At 39.3% G+C, this 24,662-nt stretch overlaps 1 protein-coding gene across 1 annotated transcript in view; it reads right to left on the bottom strand.

Moving 5' to 3' along the window:
* Nucleotides 1-780: 780 nt before the first annotated feature.
* The window catches only part of ST6GALNAC5 (ST6 N-acetylgalactosaminide alpha-2,6-sialyltransferase 5), a 248,155-nt gene continuing 224,273 nt past the window's right edge, over nt 781-24,662 (bottom strand). The window contains exons 4-5 of the mRNA XM_060202191.1: nt 18,978-19,085; nt 781-1,532 (exon numbers count right to left, since the gene is read on the bottom strand). Of these exons, the coding sequence (XP_060058174.1) occupies nt 1,301-1,532; nt 18,978-19,085 (340 nt within the window). The 3' untranslated portion in view covers nt 781-1,300. The remainder of the gene's footprint in view (nt 1,533-18,977; nt 19,086-24,662) is intronic.

The raw sequence follows: 24,662 nt of genomic DNA, 5'->3' as shown, positions 1-24,662 counted from the left end.
TTCCCGATGAAATGACAGTGAATATAATGTAAAAGCTGCAGTGAATGAATCTGAATAGTTCATAGGATAAATGAGTTGCATGATGGGAACTCTTGCATTCTCTGTTCCTCACAGACCACACAAAGGCAAAAATTCCTTCCTCTTGCAGCCTGCAACACTGGGCAATTTTTTTCTCTCTCCCTTCCTCTCTCTAGAAAGGTTGGGAATAAATTTAATAAAAGGAGACAGGCATATTTATAACCACAATAGGAAGGCAGGTAGGGAAAAAATAAAAAATTCTAAAATAAAACACCTGCTACAGGTGGAAACTCCATCATCTTAAATACAAAACTTCCCAATGTGTCAATGAAAGACTCACAGAATTCTAGATTTGGAATGAAATTTAAGAGGCTTTCTGGTACAGAGACATCATTCTGCAGAAGGGGAAATCAGGGATTATGTGATGTAACCTTTATCGATTACTAGTAAAGAAAACTATCCTTCTGTTTCTACTGTAAGTATCTCTTTGTTTTAATAGTACAGTTTTGGGTTTTTAAATGTTGTCAATTAGCATTTCTGCATATTAAAAAATGTCATAGTTATTCTTGAAACCCAAGGGTTCAAAAAATGCAACACAACGTTTCCAAGTCAAATACTAATTTCATGCTAACAATAAGCATTCTTGATTCTAGGTTTTTTTCAACCATCACTCAGGATTAAAGAAGTAGGAAGGATAAATTTCCACATCATCTACAAAAATACTGGCCTAGTATACATTAAAAAACTCTCAATAAAGAAATATTGGGTAATTACTTTATGAAAGTCAGTGGTGATGTGCTCTTCAGAATTCATGTTCATACTTTCAGGCAGCTTTTTACAAATCACACATACAGAATCCAACAGATGACCAAGGTTATAGATCAAGTTAGGATACAAGTTGATAGAAAAATGGTTTCTGACTTGGCATTTCTATAAACGAATATTGTTGAATTGTTCATATATCAGTCTTAAAGGAAATATTTAAAGAGGTCCAAAATGTCTTTAGCCATGGCAGCATCATTGAAATGGATGTTCAGCTCCTAAAATAATCCCTTTTGAAAGGGACAACACTCATGGTAATTTATTAATTCTGGAATTTTCCCTTACAAACCAACTACACTGCTTTGTAGTCATGCTTCATCGGCATCTGTACATGGTACATGGTACTTGTTGAACATAATCTTTCCTACCAGTTCATCTTGTGTCTGGTGGGTTAGGAAGTTCAGTGCCACAGTGCCTGATACAGTGAGCACTTGGGATTTTCGTCTGTCATACTTAATCCTCAGAACACAGGCTTAGTCTCAGGATGATTCACAGAAAGTGATTCTGGCTTCCAGTCTGGTTGAAAAAAGTGAATATTGAATGTCCGTGCCCAGTTCTTAAAGACTCGTTTCTCTGTGATGAAGCGGTGGTGACTTCCCTTTCGTCCACGCTCATGGGAGAGGTACATTGTACATTCATCAGGCCCATATGGTTCATAATAGTGATAAGGTACTGAAGGGTGGTTTGGATCCCTGTAGGAGGATAATGAGATAAGTGAACATTTTTTTTTTCTTGTTTGACGTAAGATTTCTCTAAATAAACTGAAAAAAACACTGATTATATTTTCAAGTTAAATGAATTTCAGCAATTTCCTGGGGGGTCAAGCACTACGCAAGTGAGGAAGTGTTGAGATTCTAGAATAAATACAGTGACCATCATTATCAAAAGGAGATTAGAAGTGTGATATAGGATACGTAGGTATTTGGGTCTTGGAAACTGCTTATTAGTGAGACCCAATACATAGTTATTTCTACTTTTGCCCCCATGCAGTCTATTTCCCACAAGGAATTGTAAAAATATTTACAAAACAAAAATGGATCATTCTTCTTCCCCACCCCAAAGCCTTGATTCCTCAGAAGCTTCCAATTATATAAAAACAAGGCCTTTCTGGGGGCTATGGATCAACCTGCCAATACCCATGTCTAGCAGAGAAGCAATTACAGAAGCCAGAACTCACACCTTCTGCACCCCTCAAAAGAATTTTGGTCCATATTCTCAGAGGGGGAAAGCAGATAGGAGGAGAAGATGATCAGAGAGCTCTGAACTCCAGCTCCATCAGGACCCAGAGAGAGAAGAAGAAAAAAGGAAGGACATTTGAAAGTAATAATAGGTGTGCAGGTGTGCCTTAGAAAGGAAGAGAAGATGAGAAAAAAGGATGGAAAAAAGGGCAAATATATAAAAATATAGACAGATAGTTACATAAATAACAGTCAATTCATATCTATAATGTTGGGAGAAATACTGCAGCTTCCAATGGAGGGAATGGGGATACAGAACCCTGGTGGTGGCAATAATGTGTAATTATCCCCGTTAGCTTATAATTTTGTAAATTAATATTTAGTCACTAATAACAAAAAAGAAAGAACAAGGCCTTTTTGGGCATCAATATGATCTGACACCACTGTAGTAGTGTCTTCTAACTAAACAGAATTTGCTCCAACTACACTGACCTTTTTGGACATCAACTCTGCAAACTTGTTCCAACAATGAGCACTTTGCTTTTGAGGCTGAAATGTTCCCCACCAGTTCACTGCTTCTCTGTTGGTTATCTACTCAAAGGTATTCTCTTCAAAGAGGACTTGCTCAGTGCCCATCTCCCTCTCCTCCTACCCTTCAGTTCTCACGTAAACTTATTTTCTTTCTAGTATTAGCCATTCTCTTAAATGGCTTATGGTCTATTCACAAGGACAGGTCTTTGTCTTGTTCTATGCAAATGCTCAACACATTAGTTTTCAGATTTCTATTGTTTAAAGAAGTTTATATGGCATTAACAGCTAAGTGGCAATCCTCTAGAGAGAATTGCTCCACACAATATAGAAAGTTGATGATTCTTTTTTTAAGCCCATGCGAGAAAGACAGCAGGGGTGATGATATGCTCAAACTGAGAGTCTTTAAACCCTGGAATCACAAATACTCAATCCCAGCTGACAGTACTATTTTGTTGTTGCTTCCAGGCTTATCGCTGGGGCCTGATGCCTGCACTATGAATCCGTTGCTCTTGGAGGCCATCTTTCCTCCATTGCTGTTGTTGTTGCTGCTGCTGTTATTGGATAGAACTGAGAGAAATTGAGAGGGGAGGGGAAGACAGAAAGGGAGAAAGATAAACCTGCAGACCTGCTTTACCACTTGCAAAGTGACCCCCTGCAGGTGGGGAGCCAGGGGCACGAACTGGCATCCTTGCATGGGTGGGTCCTTGTGCTTCGCACTGTGTGAACTTAACTCAGTGTGTTACCTCCTACCTCTCTACCCCCCACTTTTTTTTTTTTTACCTTTATATCCTTGCCTCAAAGAATAAACACTGACTCGTTTATTTTCATGTCTTTAAGGTAGTGCACAAAGGATCAACAGCTATGTGGGAAGGGAAGGAGGGGTCGCGTGTTGTAGAGTTACTATCTAATTCCCAGAGAACTCTGGTCTGAAAAGTGTCCACTTTAAGCCACTTAATTCCACATCTTCTGTTTTGAAGTATATATTATTAGTCAAATTATCCATGCAGATAAACCTTTTTGTCCTAAACTATACTTACAACCTGTGGCAGAGACTAAGGCCTTCTACATTGCTTCTTAATTGCTCTATTAAAAAGTCTGGGCTCCCTGTCTTCCTATAAGGTACCTTTTAGTGTCTGAAGACCTGGGGTTCTACTGCAAGTACAGTACCTCGTTTCCCCAAAGATCTTCATTCTGTTAGACACCTATGCATTTTCTTTAGAGGAAATCAATACACAAATGCCTTTTAGAGAAGCAACTTTTCCTGGGGTCAGGGATCGAAGTCTTTTATCAAGAGGGGTGTCAAGTTTGTGGCTCTGACAATAATAAACCTTTGAGCTGTCTTCTCTCTTAGGTTAAAGTTCTTCCAGGAAGAGAGATTTATTTTTGTCATGAAGCATTTAAACTCATTCCTGAGTTGGATACTGTGCTGAATTAACAGTTTGCATTTCAGTTATCCCTGTTTTGGACCTATCAATAGTAAAAAACAAACAAACAAACAAAAAAACTGCTTTCTGCTGTTACAGATTTTACTTATTTCCTTACCCTAGAAATAAGAATTTCCTTTAAAAAACTGAGAATGTTTTCAGTAAACATAATGTGTGCTAGGAAAAAATCAAGTAGAAACTGACCACTGTGAAGAAGAATAAACAAATCTAAGTAGAAACTTGTGAGACAAATCTATCTCCTCAGTTTCATATGCATAATTGAGAAAACCATGCCAAATTTACACTATCTCTGAATACTTAGGGCTAAGCTTTTATTCCAGCATGAATTAGGCTTTAAATCTGATTCAGTTAAGCATTGGGTTTATTATTGACATCAATCTGACTAAAGAAACAATTATGTTTCTAAAAATATCATGACATTGATTTCCCACTTAGGAATAGAAGGTAATTGGAAACCTCCTAAAGGAGGCTATAGGATCAATTTCTTTATTCAGGAAGGCTATCTCTTTGAATGAAGACTTGTCTTGCTCCATTTTGATCACCTATGGGAGTAATTAAATTTACATAGCCAGTTATTATTGTATAAAAGGTATCCAAATAAGTGGGGGCTGTTTCCATACTTTAAAACTCTGTCCTACTGTCCCAGTCTCCAAAGGGAAGCTTGGATGCAGATGCTATCATGATTCCATCCTGACTTCCCTGGGCAGACGACTTTGCCAATGTATCTTGGAACCTTGCCTTTCCACGGCTCTACTCCATTAGGGAATGATAAAAAAAAAAAAAAAAGGCTGGGGTTTTAGACCGACCTACCAATACCCATGCCCAGCAGAGAAGCAATTACAGAAGCCAGAACTCCTACCTTCTGTACCACCAAAACAATTGTGATCCATACTCCCAGTGGGGGAGAAGTAGTAGGAGGAAGAGATTAAGAGGCCGATGAATTCCAGTTCCATCAGGACCCACAGAGAAAGGAAGAAAAAGGGAGAGACATTTGGGTGTTGTAACAAGGTTATGTGTGGCTTGGGGGGGGGGGGCTGGACCTGGAAGAAAAAGGGGGCTATTATGTACAAATGTAGACAGATAGTTGTAGAAGTGATGGTTACCCCATGTCTGCAACCTTGGGAGAATTGCTGTGGCTTGAAATGGAGGGATTGGGGATTCAGAACTCTTGTGGTAGGAATGGTATGGAAATTATACCCCTGTTGACATGTAAATCTGTAAATCAATATTAAATCACTAATAAAAACTGAAAATATAAAATGAAATAAAAACCCTGTCCTAAAGGTATAAACATGCTTTTTGGGACTTGACAAGGTGATTTGTCAATTATTCAGGTGATTGTAGGACCAGAACTTTGCTCATGATCCTGCTTAAGGTCCTGTCTCTTTAGCTCTTTGCTGAAAGCTGGATGTTCTAATAACTGCCATGATTTTTTTTTATTCTTTCACTTATCCCCAATGAAAACAGTAAATACGATCAGATTCTCTATCTCAGGAAGCTCTAAAAGAGAGGGTTTTAGCATACAACTTCTTGCTTGGGGCCAGGGGAACCTGAGACAGGTGGGAATTGGGGAACATGATAGTCAAAGAACCTACAGTCTGACGTTATACTATAAGGACCAGTGTGGAAGGAAATCTTGTGGATAATGTGAAGGAAGATATATATTTCTTTATACAGGAAGCAGGTGGGGAACATGAAAAATTAAAAATTAATGCACACTTATAGAAATATCATCGCCTGTGCTCTACCTTCATAGATTCTGGTTTAATTGATTTGGAGAGGGTCCCAGGCATGACTATTTTAAAGTGCCTTATGTTTGAGTATCAAAATAAGCGATGGAAATATTGGATTATAACACCTACAAAATAAAATAAATATCCATGAGTTCATGACGATTACAATAAGTAACTGAATGAACAAGTAAAGGAAGGAGAGGAAGCAGCATTTACTTATAGAATAATAATGATTAGTATATCTAGAGGGAATACTGGAATAGAAAATCACCACACCAAATCACCAAGAGTGCAGAAAGAGTGCAGTAAGAGTGCAGGTGACATGCACCAACACTCATGGAGAAAGGAGAAGAAATAGGTTGGTTTCATGAATTCATCTCCCCTAAGACATTATTAATGACTAAGGAAAATAACACTAACTTTAAAGTGGCTAGATCCAGTGGACACCGTCATTACCAAGTGATGGAGGTTAAAACTGCTTTTATGTTAATGTTGGAATCTTGTACTTCTTGATATGAAAAGCGGAGAAAGACTTAGTGCTTCTGCAGTATCCTCTTCAATAACAACACCTAATCCTGTCCTCCTCGTGAGACAATATCAGGTAAGCCCAAAGCAAGGAAGGTCTTACAAAACAATGCCTAGAACTCTTTAAAAAGTTTGAAAGCTACAAGGCTGGGCTGTGGTATACCCAGTTAAGCATACATATTACCAAGCGCAAGGACCTGGGTTTGAGCCCCCACTCTCCACCTGCAGGAGGGAAGCTTCACAAGCAGTGAAGCAGGTCAGTAGGTGTCTATTTTTCTTTCCCTCTCTATCTTCCCTCCATCTCAATTCCTCTCTGTTCTATCTAAATAAAGAAAAAGAAAAAGTAAAAAAAAAAAAAAAGGCTACCAGGAGCAGTGAATTCATAGTGCCGGCACTAAACCCCAACGATAACCCTAGTGGCAATAAAAAATGAAACAAAACAAACTTCAAAACTACATGAAAGTTTTACTTTGTCTTGGTTACAAAGTTTTTCTATGTCTTGGTTACAAAAATGAATGAGGAATTGTCACGGATTCATAGTATCACAGAGGACACTATGAAGATATGACTAATAAATGCAAAGGGATCCTAGGTTGCAACCTGGAGGAGATAAAAGACATCAGTAAAAAAATCTGGTGAAATCTGAATAGTCAGATGGTCCGGGAGATGGCGCACTAGATAAAGCACTGGACTATCAAGCATGAGGTCTTGAATTCAGTCCCTGGCAGCACATGTACAAGAATGTTGTCTGGTTCTTTCTCTCTCTCTCTCTCCACACCTTTCTCATAAGTAAATAAATAAAGAAAGAAAGAAAGAAAGAAAAATCTTTAAAAAATCTGAATAATCAATTGATTATTGTACCTGTATTAATTTCTTTGTTTTGATGACTAGACCATAGTTAGGCAAAAATGTTAACACTAGAAGAAACTGGATGAACAAAATCCAGGATTTCACTACACATTTTTTTGCAACTTTTTCTGTGAGTCTAGAGCAACTTCAAAGCATATGTGTGTGTGTGTGTGTGTGTGTGTGTGTGTGTGTGTAAGACTACTATTTTAGTTAAGTTCTGGTGAAGCCTGAGATTCTGAATCTTTAATTTATATTATCTCCATTATTTTTCCATCAGGCAGCTAAGGCAAATATTGCTCTCTCTTGCTGAGTGAGTATCCAACACCCAAGTAAAAGTCCAGTGTCTAGCTCTAGGCACACAAGTTTACAGACTATCCGAACTGCTAGACTTGGCCTTATCAGCCCAAAAGAGTGCTGAACACTCTATAACAAATGACTTATTTAATCCTCACAATGCTTCTATGAGAGACACCCACCATCTTTATAAACAAGAAAACTCAGGCACATCAAAATGGAAGTTCAGGGCCCAGATTTGGACCAAAGCTGTACTCCTATGGGAATGAGTCTCCATATCCTGGAAAAACTGCTATTACACTTGGTATATTTCTCTACACTTCCCACTCTGGTTCTCATTTGAGTTGCTATATTCTCTCAGTTACCTGTTTGCATAACTATCCTTTGCTTATTTGTCCCTCTGTGTTGATGGCTCCTAAACAAACACCAGTGATCATTTATGACTTTGTCCATTAATACTAGTGGCAGAAGAATTTAGTAATGTTCCATTTCTTACTCTTCTAAATCTAAGCTGTACAGTTGGAAAGAAACCTCTAACATTAACAAGCAAAGGATTCTTCATTCCTGGGTATGAATTAAGCTACTCCTAAGTTCACTAGGTTTAGGGAGTAAAGTTTGCAAATATCCCAATGAGAGAGTGGTGCCTTTGCTACTCTCTCTATACACACTTCTGTTTGTGGCATGGCACCTGACATATGTTATAGTAAGTATTTGGGTTACATTTGAGGACTAGAGCTAGTAGCTTTCAAATACTTAGGTTATTTGAAATTTGTTTTCACTGTAGGTCTCTGGTGGACAGTAGATAACATTCAAAAGAAAACTTTCTTATGGGAGTTTTATCTCAGGCCTCTGAGAACCACTGAACACTTTTCTTCTATTGCCTTGATTCCGTTTGTAAGGGAAATGCTAAGAATTTTGGAAGCTGGCAGAGTTATACTTGTGTATCTGGGGCCCATGGAGAGCCAAGGGCAAAAAAACCCTGCTCACCCACTATATGCAGAAGCAAGGGAGTTACCTGAACCCTAACCTCAAAATCTTGGGCACTTTATCTCAGGCTTAACACCTCATAATAGATCTCTGTTGCCTATGAAAGAAAGAAGGTAATGAAAACACCAAGAGACAGAGAAGAGTTGGCCAAATTTTGGAAAGAGAAGAAACAGTAGACATGTAGGAACTCTACTTCATAAAAAGAGAGCCATATGTACATGTTACCATCTCATCCCTATCCTCTGTAAGCATCAGATTCTACACAGTGGACTGTCACCAAATAGGAACTTTCACTGTTAAGATGGCAGCTTTAATAATGTTCGTTAGCTAATAATTCTAGCAGAGTCAACTCTCTGATATTCACAATACCTTTGAGATGTCCTTCACATTATGGATGAGATATTAATTTAGTTCCATGACAGTGTTCACTCTGAGTCACTTCTCTGCTAATTAATACTTAAGAAATGATGGGTAACAGAGAGTTGTAAACTTGGTAATGTCTTAAGTATGGCCAGAAATAAGGTTATTAGGCAACATTAAAATGCTTGGCTCATTATTATCACAAATAATTTACAATGGAAAATAAGATTAAAAATACTCACCATAACTTAGTTTGGAAAGCAATAATAACAGACCTTTTCACTGCAATTTATAGTCCATCCAGAGAGAGTAAATTTGGCTTTTTATATGGATATAGCATGATTTAAGTGTCTACTGTTCACATAATAATATATTTTGACACTGTCTCAAGTGTGACATGGCATTAATTTTCTCCAGCTTTCTGAATGCTGATTAGCTTGGAGTCCAGTTTTGGAGGCAGATGGAGACTGATGCTTAAGACCCTCTTTGAGGACCCAGTGCTGGCCTTGGCTCAACATAAAACAGGTGGTCACTATTGACTACTGAGGACTCTCAAAACCTGAATTTGAATTTTTCTCATGGTACTTTTCATTTATCTGGCTGTTTTGGTCTAAAGATATGTTTTGAATTGGAATTTAAAATACAACCAAGGAAGGACAATTTTAAAGTATATATACACTGAATTAATTACTAGTAAGTAGATACTATATGCCAGACACAATGGCATATGCTGAAGATACAAATGTAGATTGAAACACACTTCCACCAAGGATCCTGCTGGCAAATGAAGGAGTGGGTGAGGCAGTCAAGGGTGTGGGGCAGAGATGGAGGAGGTAGTAGGGAGGGGGTGGCACAGGTGGGGTCTGACTCAAACAGAGGGTCCGAGGCAGAGAGCTTGGAGGAAGAGGAGCTGTTGCTGCTAAAAGATGGAAGAGTCAAAGCTTTGCCTAGAGATCTAAATCCAAACCCTCTCTCTGCCAGTTATTTGCTCTATGATGTTGACCAGTTGTGTCATGTCTATAAACTTTACCTGTAAAAGGATGATAGTAATGTGGAGGTATGGTTATTTTCAATGAAATGGAACAAGGACTCATACTGATAAGGTATATGTAGAGTAAAATAGTAACCGTTGAGATTCTTTTATAAAAACTTGACTTTATTTAGTGGATAGAGACAGTTAGAAATCAAGAGGGAAGGGGATGGTAGAGAGGGAGAGAGACAGAGAGATATCTGCAGCACTGCTTCACCACTAGTGAAGCTTTCCCCCTGCAAGTGGGCACCAGGGGATTGAACTTGGGTCCTTGTGCACTGAAACATGTGCGTTCAACCAGGTGCATCACCATTAGGCCCCTCATTGATATTCTTAGTAAAGAATCAACAGTAATACTTCAGATTAAGACAAGAAAAAAAATGTGCATTCCAAAGAGAGGAAAAAGGGACAGGTATCTAGAATGTAATTCCCTCTGTCAGTTTTTCCACATGGCCAAAATAAGTTCGTGTGGGCAGAGATGAGACTAAAGGGTCATGAAATAGTCAGAATCTAAACTAAGGAGTGATGCTGAGGAATTATTCTGATGCAGTCTCTGCCCCCAGGTTTTACCACGCCCCGCGACATCCTAGCAGTGCCCCCTTAACCAATCCTGCCCCCACATGTCACCCCTGGTTGTTGCCCAATAAAAGCTCTCTCACCACCCCCTCAGCGTCCTCTCTCTTACTCTCTCGCTCTTGCCCGGTGGTGAGGTACTGGGGACGGCCATTGTCGGCTGACTCCACGTGGCCTGAGCCACCGCCCCCATCCAATAATAAAGATTTGTGTACCCCACTTGCTCCGGACCTCCTCTCTCTCTCTTCTCCGCGGCGCAGCCTGACACCTGGCCACAACCGACAAAGGAACGTGAACTCTATGCTAAAAGCTGAATATGGGCCCCAGATCACATCAAAATGATGGGATTTACAGTCAACAATATCTATGCACCTTTCCCTTATTTGGGAGCTACTCTCTTCCCTGATCCAGCTTTCTTGTCCTTTCTCCAGCCATGACATCATCTCCCCAGACAATAACTTGGATCCACTTGCATATCAGATGTCAGGCTCAGGGAAAAGCAAACAAACAAACAACAACAACAAAACCTAGTATAGCCATAGGCTCTTTGGAATAGAACTAAAATATGCCTACTAGCTATCTACAAAATGGAGGACCCCCCCAACACTTCATCTGCACTGTTCCAGCCTTTAGGTTCATGATTAGTCAACAATTTGTTTGGCTTTATATGTTAACTCTCTTTTCAGCCACCAGGTTCCAGATGCTAGCATGATGTCAACCAGACTTCCGTGGACACACAACCCCACCAGTTTGTCCTGGAGCTCCAACTTCCCAGAGCCCCGCCCCACTAGGGAAAGAGAGAGGCAGGTTGGGAGTATGGATCAACCTGTCAATGCCCATGTTCAGCGGGGAAGCAATTACAGAAGTCAGACCTTCCACCTTCTGCATCCACAATGACCTTGGGTCCATACTCCCAGAGGGTTAAAGATGGCAGGAAAAAAAGATTCAGGCCAATCAAACTATTTTCAGTCACATAATTTTCAGTCACTCATGTCATAAGTAGTCTTCTCTCCCTCATGACTGAATTGTGTTCAATCAACATTCAAGTAACTAAAGGCAGAGAGTCTATCCCCATTTATCTCTGAATGTAAGAGTATTTGGCTTTGTATGTTAACTCTCTTTTCAGCCACCAGGTTCTGGATGCCAGCATGATGCTGACCAGACTTCCCTGGACAGATGACCCCACCAATGTGTCCTGGAGGTCTAATTTCCCAGAGCCCTACCCTACTAGAGAAAGAGAGAGACAGGCTGGGAGTATGGATCGACCGGTCAACACCCATGTTCAACGGGGAAGCAATTACAGAAGCCAGACCTTCCACCTTCTGCAACCCACAATGACCATGGGTCCATGCTCCCAGAGGGATAAAGAATAGGAAAGCTACCAGGGGAGGGAATGGGATATGGAGATCTGGTGGTGGGAATTGTGTGGAATTGTACCCCTCTTATCCTATGGTTTTGTTAATGTCTCCTTTTTTAAACAAATAAAAAAGATTTAAAAAATAGTTGAGTGAATGACATTTCAATGATTAATTTAGTAATGTCTTCTTTTGAGGGTACTATTTACAATTTAAAATCCAAAAAGATTAATTTACTCAAAATGAACAGGTGCTGTCCTAATACTTACTGAAGTACAGTTCCATGTGCTGAACTCTTCATTCCACTGAGAGACTGGGAATTGTTAGGAAACAAGAGAATGGAGTGGTATATGTGAACAGCGTCAGTGGTCCTTCAGGTAACGAGAAACCAGTGACAACATATGTCAAGAGTAAGGAAATGGAAAAACCAGTTCATAGAGGAGGCCATAGTTTTCATATCTGTTCATCAACCAGCTCTTCTCACCAATGAAACACTATTCTTTAGGGGACATATCCTTAAACTGTGTTAATGGATATCCATACTTGCTGATAAATGGGTTCCTTCACCTGCTAACTTTCCATGTGCTTAACATACACTGGGACTATGTCAAGCCTTCCTCATCTAATATCTTAAGGAGTTACCATGCAAAGCTTCTAGGTAAAGACTACCATCATCAACATTTTACAGATGTGCAAACTCTTTTTTTAACTCTATTTATAAAATGGAAACACTAACAAGACATTAGGATATGAGAGGTACAATTCCACAAAATTCCCACCACCAGAACTCCATATCCCATCCCCTCCTCAGATAGCTTTTCTAATCTTTTTATTTTTTATTGGAGGATTAATGTTTTACATTCCACAGTAAACACAATAGTTTGTACATGCACAACATTTCTCGCTTTTCCACATAACAATACAGCCCCCACTAGGTCCTCTGTCATCCTTTCCTAGGACCTGTACTTTCCCCCCAACCCACCCCAGAGTCTTCTATTTTGGTGCAACACACCAACTCCAGTCCAGGTTCTGCTTAGTGTTTTCTCTTCTACCTTATTTTTCAACTTCTGCCTGTGAATGAGCTCATCCCATATTCATCCTTCAGTGAGATCAACTAACTTTCTAATGGTCACAAAACTTCTGAAAGAGAAATGGTGGTTTTCAGTCATTTACATATCCCTAAGCTCTAGCATTAAAGAGAGAGTAGAACACTGCTTATTCATTTGATATTTGTGGACCATCTGCACAGTGGTCAGAACAGCATACATTCACTGCCCCATGCATTAGGTCTCCAGCAGTGAACCAGATGCACTGAAAATTTGACCATGGAAAGTTTACATGTTGCTGATCACAATCAGCTTAAACTCATCACTTCACAAAAGCTTTTCTTCATCTTATGAGCCTGGTAATACTGTACCTTCTTAGTCCTAGAGTCCTTGACATATGCACTCTACTTCACCAGTTACTGTGAGTAGTCCTCAGTATTTTTTTTTTTTTTCAAAATAAAGATACAAAGGTGAATGGTCAACTAGTAGCAGGACTGACTTACAAGTTGCTTTTCCATTATCTGGTGACAGATAACTATTTGTAACAGTCATTCAACTCTAAGTAATTGTTGGAACAAAGAACAGAACTGTGGAACCTATTATTGAGTCCAAATAGACTCCCTTTTGTTTCTAACTGTTACACTCAGACTTTTGGGTGAATTGCCAAGACAGATTGACTCAGCAATTAGCAACTACAAAGGAAAGGAAGACCATATGCATGTCGTCATAATTCGCCTTACATGGTAGCTTTGTGGTTGAAGACTTTTGTCAACCAATCACACAAAGACAAATGAAATTAGGAGTCAGCTCATACAGGGACACACATTGGAAGAGAAGAAGACAAACTGTCACTATGTGCAGCTAATTTGATAGTATACACAGAAAAATCCTAAAGAATCGGGAATGGGTGGTGATGCACCTGGTTGAGTGCACATGTTACAGTGCACAAGAACCCAGTTTCAAGCCCCTGGTCCCCACCTGCAGGGGGAAAGCTTCACAAGTGGTTTCCCTTTTCCTCTCTATCTCCCCCTTCCTCTCAATTTCTAACTGTCTCTATCCAATAAATAAATAAATAAAGATAAAAAATGTAAAAAAAGTCATGAAAAAAATTGAAGAAAAAGTGAAACCTAAAGAATCCAGCAGAAAGCTCCTGGAAATTAACAGACAATATAGTAAGGTTTCAGGTTACAAAATTAATATACAGAGTCAATGTCATTCTTTTATGCAAACAGTCAGAAGAAGAAATCAATCCCATTCACTATAGCAGAAAGAATATAATAAAATATCTAGGAATAAACCTGACAAAATAAGTGAAAAGACTTGTATATTGAAAGCTATGAGTCACTATTCAAGGAAATAGAAACAGATACAAAGCAGGGGAAAGATAGTCCATGTTCATGGGTCGGAAGAATTAACATCATCAAAATGATTATTCTACTTAGAGTCATATACAAATTCAATGCAACCCCCATCAAGATTCTCACCATTGTTTTTTTAATAGAATAGAACAAAAGTTTCAAATGTTTATTGGAAACCAGAAAACACCTAGAATCAACAAATAATCTTGAGAAAAAAAGAATAGAACTGGAGGCATCACACTCCCAGATCTTAAGCTATATTTTAAGGTCATCATAATCAGAACTGCCTCGCACCAGAACAAAAATAGACATAGTGACCAGTGGAACAGAATTGAGAGCCCAGAAATAAGTCCCCACACTTATGGTCATCTAATTTTTGACAAGGGGGCCCAAACTATTAAATGGATAAAGGAGAGTCTCTTCAACAAATGGTGGTGGAAAGATAGGGTTGAAATGTGCAGAAGAATGAAAGTGAACTACTATATATCACCAGAGACAAAGGGGAATGAAACTGAACCAGTAGATATTACCAGAGACAAAAGTGAACTCCAAGTGGATCAAGGACTTGGATGTTAGACCAAAAAATATTAAATACTTAGGGAAAAATATTGACAGCACTCTTTTCCATCTAAATTGTATAGGTATCTTCAACGATACAAATCTAAGAGTCAGTTCAAAAACTTTCATGAAAATGGCCTCTAAGTTCACACCTTTTCTTGACTTGATCCTTTAAAATTCCTCTGTGTCCTGACCCTAGTGGGACAGACACTTCTTTAGACTACTCCTTTATTTTGGACCAAGATCATAATTACCATTCTTAAATAATTCCTTTCCTGATTACATTCTAGCTGAATTATTACTTGGTTCGCAGTTCATTCCATTTGTGTGTGGCAAAGCTTATCACCTATAGGAAGCAAAAGGTGTATTCTCTTAAAATTCTCAGTACCTTTTTGGTACTTGCATAGTAATAATAATTATTATTTGATATATACTGCAGTATAATATTAGTGTATTGGTAATGTTAATGCTATTAGTCATCTTTGCAGAACACTAGTAGTAACAGGGCACTGGATCCAGTAATGCATGATCTGATGGAATCATCACCATGATCTACTTGTTCTTTTCTCTTCCTTGTTTTCAGATAAGGAGTGTAAGGTTTAAGGTCCCCAATGAGGCGTTGGGTGCTGGGGATTCAGTCAACATGTTCTAGACATGAAAAGTATTGAAAACGAAGAGTAAAAGAATGTGGGATTTGAGGAAAGCTTTTTCTTTTTTTCTGCCAGGACTATTGCTGAGGCTTGAAGTCTGCACAACTGCACAACTATGCCACTGTTCCCTAGTGGTCATTTTTCTACCTTTTTCTTATTTCTATTTTCTTTTTTTTATAGAAAATGAAAGATACAGAGAGATAAATGGAGGGAGAAACTAAGAGAGGAGAAACACCTGCAGCACCCTTTCACCACTTGGTGAAGTTTTTGCTCTGCAGGTGTGGACCAAGTGCTGGAATTGGGTCCTTATGCATGGTAACATGTGCAATGTACTTATTGAGCCACCACCCAACTACTTGGAACATCTTCTGAAAGCAACTATCAAACTTTTGAGATAGTGACAGAGGAACAGAAGCCCAGCATCATTGCTAACATTTGATGCAGAGAAAGTATTTTCATTTCCTTATTAGTGTCATTCCATAAATTATTTCCATCCTACACATATGAAATCATGATTGATTAACTCTGAGTAAGAGAAATGACAGGTTAACTTGCCTTTCATTTGTTTTCTGTAATAAATGGAATATTTCCCTAAACACTCCAAGTCATTAATATCTCAGTTTATTCATGCTCTTTCTCTCTGGCATCCTAATGGCAATATTACATAATTATACCTGCCAGATAACCATCAACTTTGACAGCTCTTTGAATACCTATAAGTGCTGCTCCCATTTCTTTTGTTAGTTTGCTGTTTTGAAGAGGTCTCTCTCTCTCTCTCTCTCTCTCTCTTTCCCTCTCTTCCTTCCTTCCTTCCTTCCTTCCTTCCTTCCCCTCTTTCTTTTCATCATTATATATACTTTTTTGTACATAGATTGTTAAACAGGGAAACAAAGCTAGTGAATTAAAGTATGAGGAAGGGGGTTAAGTTGTTATGGGGAAAACAGAAATGTTACACATGTATAAACGACTATATTTTCTTATCTACTGTAAATCATTAATCCCCTCAATAAAGAAAAAAAATGAAATGGGTGAGAATCAAAGCTAATGCCTGCTATGTACCAGGTACTATTCCAAGCACCTTATATGCATTAACTTATTAATCCACCTGTAAGTCTGGGAAGCAGTTTGTTATTACCATTACATCCACTGTTAGTGATGATGACCTGAGACAGGAGACTGAGCAACTTGTTAGTCACAGGATGTTAATAAATAGCCCAGTCACTTTGAACCATACTCCATAGCTTTCCTTACCACATTATATTATCCTTGGGGATAAAAGAGTTTTGACAGATGTCAAGTCTACTTCATGCAACATTTCCCTTTCCCTTTGTGATCTGGCCCCATAAACTACTGCTGCTACACTGAGTTTTGGAGTTGAAAAGGATGGATAACTCTACCTCATCCTTGCTGCAAACCTCCAAATTGGGAGATTCTCCCCCCCACCCCATTAACTCATGATCTTTACAAAGTTGTACAGTTTAAAACACATTTAGGTATAAACAATAATAGATTGTAATGGACAAGCTATGAATGCAGCCACCCTAGGTTTTACCATTTAAAAATCAGAATTGACACCATGTGTAGATCCTCAGGCATCTCTCCCACCTCCCACCCCCCAAAACTAGGGCATTTTCTTGATTTATTGGTATAAATTGTTCGAATTACAGGTGAGTTTTTTCAACTGGGCTTACACAATTCAGGCCCTGAATATTTTTCTTTTTCTTTTTTTCTTCTTTTGCCTACAGGGTTATCACCAGGACTCAGTGCTGTGCAACTCAGGCATCCAAGTTTGACATCCTTGAGGAAACACTCACGAAAGACATGTCTCTGATATCTGATTACTGTAAAAAATGGCGACTAATCCCAAGCACTGCAAAAACGGTATCATCTGTTTTCCATCTACACCATGCCTCAGCCTCGCGTGAGCTTAATGTGCAGCTTGGCGATATGAGAATCCAGCATGAAGCCCAGCCAGTCTATCTTGGCGTTACTCTCGATCGCACCCTGTCATTTCAAGAACATCTCATAAAAACTGCAGCAAAGGTGGGTGTGAGGAATAACACCATTGCAAGACTGGCCAGCTCCTCATGGGGCGCGAGCACTTCCACACTACGATCATCATCTCTGGCATTATGCTATTCCACTGCAGAATACTGTGCCCCAGTATGGTTCCGTAGCCCCCATGTCCACTTGGTCGATTCCAAATTATATTCCTCCATGAGGATAATTTCTGGAACCATCCGTTCCACCCCGGTTCCATGGCTGCCAGTTCTTAGCAACATCGCCCCGCCAGATATTGGTCGGGATGCGGCATCATCTAAGTTCATTTCCCACGTCTACGCTGGACTGGACCTGCCAATATACGCGGATATCTTCGCCCACCCTGTCCAACGCTTGACGTCTCGTCACCCAATCTGGTCCCCTACGCCTACACTGAACTCCTCTGTTCCAGACTCTTGGAAACAGAGTTGGCAGTCAGCTGAGGTAAAGAACAAACACCTCATCACAGACCCCTGCAAGCGTCAACCCGGCTTGCACGTTATGACTGGGCCCTCCTCAATCGCTATCGAACAGGCCATGGCCGGTGCGCCGCTATGTTCCATCGCTGGGGAGCCAGAGATGACCCGAACTGCCCCTGCGGCTACAGACAGACTATGACCCACATAGTCAACGACTGCCACCTCTCCAGATTCAAAGGAGGTCTCGAAACTTTACATCAGGCTCAACCTGATGCTGTTGACTGGCTACGGAAGAAGGGCAAACGCTAGAAGAAGAAGTGCCTGCACTATGAATCCACTGCTCCTGGAGGCCATTTTCCCATTTTTATTGCTCCCCCCCTTTTTTATTGTTGCCATTGCTGTTGCTGTTGCTGGATAGGACAGAGAGAAATCAAGAGAGGATGGGGAAGACAGAGGGGGAAAGAACAATAGACACCTGCAGACCTGCTTCACTGCTTTTGTGAAGTGACCCTCCTGCAGGTGGGGAGCCAGGGGTTTGAACCGGGATCCTTATACTAGTCCCTGTGCTTCGCGCCATGTGCACTTAGCCAGCTGTGCTACCGCCAGTCCCTGAATATTTTCATAGTATCTGTTAGAACATACCAAACTACTAGGGCACAGAGCAAGAGGTAGCTTAGGGTAGCAACAAAGATACATGTCTGTTCATTTTATAGTGATAGATCTAAATAATTATGCCTGTGCTGTTGGCCTTTGAAACACAAACTGAGATTACTGACGTGGTAAGGGAAATGTGCTTAGAGGAATATTTTAATTTTAGAAAGCGGGCTTACCGTAAAAGAAATCGCCCTCTGTAATTCATTAAAAATTACTACATTCCTTTCAAATGAGAATAAAACTAATATTCTTAATGCTAGTTCATCATTAATATTATGCCAATTATTGCATTACTTTGGGTTGATAAATATTCAAAGGATAAGTGTAGCCCACAAGATGGATTAATTCCTCAGAAGCACAAACAAAAAATTTCTATATTTTATATCACATAATTAAATGCTGTTTGTTGTTTCTAGACCCAGAACTTGGGACATACTAATTAATTGCTTTAAGAAGGCAGCTAGAAATGTTTTGTGCTTGATATTTGGAATCAGATATTTATAAGCCTTGTACAAGGATGCCAATAAATTACACTTGCAGAGTAAATCTTACCTGCAGAAGTCGGGGGGCACCATGCCATAAACATTGATCCTGTCACAGAGCTCCAGTGCGATTGTCATTGTGAACCAGCCTGTGCTGAGCCAAGTGTTGGAGATCTTCCTAGAAGAAACAACAATTAAGTCTGAAAGTTGGTAGAGCAATCAGTAGACTCACCATCATTTAAAATTTTGTCTGGGGCCAAAGCTAACTGTACTCTCTTTCCCTACTTGTTAAGTGGATAGAACTTTGCCAAATAGAAATTGCATACTAGCACCTCACTAATACAGAGATAAATGTTGAATCACTATGGTATATTTGTGACACTAAAGGCTGCTCGAAAGGACTTCTAGTTCATCAGTAATTTTTTTCAGTGTTAAAGTGCATGTTAAACAATCCAAATTCTTTTTTTTAGATTTTTTTAAGTATTTATTTTATTTATTTATTCCCTTTTGTTGCCCTTGTTGTTTTATTGTTGTAGTTATTATTGTTGTTGTCGTTGTTGGATAGGACAGAGAGAAATGGAGAGAGGAGGGGAAGACAGAGAGGAGAAGAGGAAGATAGACACCTGCAGACCTGCTTCACCGCCTGTGAAGCGACTCCCTTGCAGGTGGGGAGCCGGGGGCTCGAACCGGGATCCTTATGCCAGTCCTTGTGCTTTGCGCCACCTGCGCTTAACCCGCTGTGCTACAGCCTGACTCCCAATCCAAATTCTTTTGCGATGACAATCTAATGTGTCAACTAATGACTAAAATATCTGATTAAAAATATACTAGCCCCTCTCAAAGATGGTGTCATATAATGAAGAGCTTATTAGACAAGAATCAACACATACATGTGCCTATTTTCTACTTATCAATTCATCAAACAATCTTAGAGTAAAAACACGCCTTCAGTTACATTAATCAACAGCAACGTTTTGATTCGATGTCTTTCTTTAGCAAGAGTACATTCACTTGGGAAAGGGTTAGTGACCAGAGAAAAAAGGACGGAGGAATGTTGTGTGAACAGAGCATTTGCTTTATTTTACCTTATAATCAGAACATTTTTTTTATTAATTAGACAGAATTTGGAAATGACCCTGTGTATTCCAACACTTATCTATTTACATATTCAAACATCTGTATTGAGGTCCAGTCATGAGCCAAGTTTATAGAGAACTGTAGGAACATAGCATCTAGGTTTGAATCGACCCAGAGAAGATGACTTTGTCTACCAGGCTTTACTGCTATAGATATTAATTTCAATTCTTTGGGGGCTGCCTCTTGACTTTTTTTTCCCCCAGTGCTTATGGCATGCCTCATTAGCTAGTTTCAAATACCTTATCCCCAAGGTCAGACTGTCTGACTTTGCCTGGGCCATAGCACATATGTGATGTGCATTAACAGAGTTGCAGAAAAGCTTTTCATACTTGCACTGTGTAGCATCCCTCTTTGATAAGGAAGCTTCTTTAAGCAGCTTACATTATTACCATTTCATACGAGAAACAATAACCAAAAAGGCATTTTTAAGTAGTCCTTTGTTTTGTCAGATACCTGACAGGAATGGGTGATTTGGTATTCCTGAGTTCATGACTTTTACTTTTTAAATATCTTTACTCGTTTTTCTTTCATTTCCATTTTACTGTACACTGACCCACTACAATCTCAGTAAGCACATTTAACAGTCCCCAGAGGTGGTAACAATACTGAGTTATATGGCACCAGTTTTTATAACTGACCAGTTGAATGGCCCAAGACAGATGACTACTGATGTCTGAGTCTCATTTCCTACATGTAAAGCAGGCACTGCAGGACCTATCTGGGCTAATTTAAGGACTAGGTAAAGAAACAGCAGAAACAGCCACACACACACACACACACACACACACACACACACACACACACACACACACACACACACACATGTCCAGTGTCTGTATAGATACACTGAGATCGCTCATCGCTTGATTGCTAGGTTAAGTAATTCAACCCTTCATTTTAGAGCTTCTTAGCCCTCATAAAGAAACTTACACAATATACCCCAGACTTCTGTGACTGGACTCTTGTGTGGGAGCCATAATTAGTAATTAGTGTAACAATAACAAAATTCTGGTGCTTCCTCCATCTTCTGTCTAATCAAAGCTCTTTGGGACTGAATGAAACAAAACTGAGCAGTGGTAACAAAAAGGTGAAAAAGAAAGATAATTAATTTTTTAATTTTATTGGTGACTTAATATTGATTTACAAAATTATAAAGATAAAAAGGTAAAATTCTGCATTGATCCCACCAACAGGGTTCTGTATCATTCACTGGGAGCTATAGTAGTTCTCCCAAGATTGCAGATATAAGTTAACTATTACTTCTATAACTATCTGTCTATATTTGCAGATATTGCCTATTTTTTATGGTCCTGCCCTCTCTGAGGAAGAGACTTTAATTCCAGAACTTTAAGTCAGAACTTGTCCTCACCCGTGTGACCGTGTCAAGGTGATGAGTTATTCTAGACAAGCTAAATGAGTGAATTAACTTAGAAGATATGGAGCAGGAAGAGTACACACCTTATTTCTGTACCCTAATTCGATGTGGGCCTCACGCCTGTGTTGCTATGCTTGTATTTGTCTCATGCCAAAAGAGGTTTTCCCAGCAGCAGAAACTTCCCCATAGTTCTGACTTTCTTTTGTGTGAAGATCATAAGCCACGGTCTGAAATATAGGAGGATGTGGCTGGATGGATAAAGGTTTCATGGGCAAAAAAATGGGGAGAATACAAAGTGAAAGACAAGAGAAGTTGAAGTAAAGAGTTCTTTAAAGTGCCACTTAAAATTCCACAGACTTCCTAAATAATAGTCTTTTGGGATCACATGCTGTAGAAAATGCAACCGCTTTATGCTGTCTTTCTAAAAAGGTTTGAACTCTTTTTCCAACAAAAGAATGTCTACTGTTTTTATACTTAATCAACTATAATGAAGGAATCTGAAGAGCTGTCATGTGCTTATTAGGGAAAATTATCAGATATTCTTTTATATGATGAAGTAACACACTGAGCTGATAATTCTATAGTGCACACTAAATTACAATTAAAGCCCTTTCTGCTCCACCAGAATCTCATTTATAATCTCTATGGAAATATTCTTCCTGCAGTTATTTCATTTATGCTTCCTTTATCTAATTACTATAATATTGGTACTGAATCATATTTTCCTAATGTACCCTTATTCAATTATAAAGTTATTTTCAAGTACAGTTACTTTCTAATATCAAAGAATACCACTTGGCCATCTATGTCATTTGTCATGCTTCTTAATTGCAGATTGTTCCTGAATCATTTTTCCCCTCCACTTTTAAGTAAGGTGTAATGTCTACAGCTCAAAAATCTATTGAATTACCCTATTTCTTTAAAATATCTGCTTGAAATGAATGTTCTGGTTATGAGTTGTACAGTTAACTATTTCACACATTGTGCATCTTCAATACATGATACCGCTTTGTTTGGTTTCAAGACTACCTTACACAGAAGAAATACCAAATGGCCCTCAATGTTTTGTGCTTTGATTTATAGAAATAGTTTTGTTATGAAGGGCTTTTGGCATGGAGTATTCTAAGGTCAAGAATATCAACAGGTGATCATATTGGGTGACTACAATATTGACTTCTTTAGGATAGTTTCCCAAAGAGAGAGACACAATTCTAGATGTGACAAGGAACTTTGTCTCCCTACAGATCTATAAGTGTGATTCCTCTGAGTAGTAATTATGCAGGCTCTCACAGGTGGATATTTGCATATGAAGGACCAGCAGCCAATCACAAAGGTGTGGTTCTTGTCTGGTCAACTGAACTCACAAGGAAGATAGACCTATTAAATAGAAGTTTTCCACTCATTAGAATTTAATGAATTTAGTGAATGGAGTAAGTCTTGATGTAATTGTTCCCTGAAAATGTAAATGGTCAGAGGGTGAAATGACAGCCTATAAATTATCAACCTAAAAGAATCCCTTTGAAGAGCTCAACAATGTGTAATTGTGCTAAGCAGCTAATGATGCAGCAATGTTACAGGAATGCTTTTGCAAACAACCATTAAACTGAAGAAAAAGCACCTACTGAAAGAACTTCAAAAATACAACAACAGTTATATAATAATAGTGGGAGATTTTAACACCCCACTCTCACACTTAGATCAACAATCACTATTTAATTAATATGAGAGCGGGAAAATTGATTGTATGTCTAACAAAGGGACTTTTCAAAGCTAACCCAATTACCAAATAATGTGATGATAACAGTAACTCTCCATTGTCTTCTTGAACCCTAAGACAGCAGGAACCTCACATTTCCACTATAGAGCCTAAACTTCCCCCAGTCCTGGGACCCTAGGGTGGGGCCCACTTTCCTGTATGCTTCTCCCAATTCTTATCAAATAATATTGTATCCACTGGTCGCAACATCATCAACACAACGAGTGCCACCCCAGCATGCTTCACTTCAGACTGTGTCCAGAGACTTCAGGTGTGGAACGACAACCCTTCAGCTTTATCACTCAGGTGAGACCTTTCCTTTCATAGTATTCTCTAATTCCATCCCGGGTGGTTCACTTCTTAACAAAATCCCAAAACCTAGATATAGACCAGGTTCCAGGAGATAGAGCATATGTTCACAGATATCCATAAACTAGGGCAAATATATACCTGAAAGCAGTAGTACACTAGAGTTTGCAGTGAGTGCCCCCAACACTTCATCTCCACTATTCCAACCTCTGGGTCCATGATTCTTCAACAATTTGTTTGGCTTTGTATGTTAACTCTCTTTTAAGCCACCAGGTTCCATTTGCCATCAGGATGCCGGCCAGGCTTCCCTGGACTGAAGAACCCACCAATGAGTCCTGGAGCTCAGCTTCCCCAGAGATTCACCCTTCTAGGGAAAGAGAGAGGCAGACTGGGAGTATGGATCCACCAGTCAATGCCCAATTGCTTCAGCAGGGAAGCAATTACAGAAGCCAAACCTCCCACCTTCTGCAACCCACAATGACCCTGGGTCCATGCTCCCAGAGGAATAGAGAATGGGAAAGCTATTGGGGAGGGTATGGGATATGGAGATTGGGTGGCAGGAATTGTGTGGAGCTGTACCCCCTCCCCCCGCCATCCTATGATTTTGCTAATGTCTCCTTTCTTAAGTAAATAAATAAGTTAAAAAAAAAGATTGAACATTAAAAAAAAAACTGAAGAAGTGTCTTCTAATGAAAAGTATGTTTCTACATGTTTTTAATTTTCCAATAAGGGAGGAAAATATAACTATAAATAACTTCCCTCAAAAACATTCTCTTGCTTAAATAACTCAAATGAATGATAGTTTCTTTAATTTGTGTTTTGATTTAAATAATTAACTTTTAAAAGCAGCACTGGAGAATGAGCATAAGGCCTTGCACATACACTATATTGCTGAGTGATCACTGGGCTCATTTTTTTTTTCATTCTTCATATTTAGAGAGAGGAGATAAACCACAACACTACTCCACCCTTGATGGAACTCCACTATTGTCACCCACGGTGCTCCCATGTGGTGTCAGGGCCTGAGCCCAGAGTTTCACACATGGTGTTCAGTCTACTTGATGAGCTATCTCCCAGTCACTAGTTGGTGTTTTTAGAAAAGGAAATAAGTGGCTGGATTTTGTGGCAGCTTGTAATGACAACCAAAATCACCTCAGCTGACTACTATTGGCTGACTA

This window comes from Erinaceus europaeus, chromosome 11, assembly GCF_950295315.1.
Source record: "Erinaceus europaeus chromosome 11, mEriEur2.1, whole genome shotgun sequence".
In the NCBI taxonomy this organism is placed as follows: Eukaryota; Metazoa; Chordata; class Mammalia; order Eulipotyphla; family Erinaceidae; genus Erinaceus; species Erinaceus europaeus.
The sequence above is the reverse complement of the archived record's forward strand: the minus strand, read 5'-3'. Positions and strand labels throughout refer to the sequence as shown.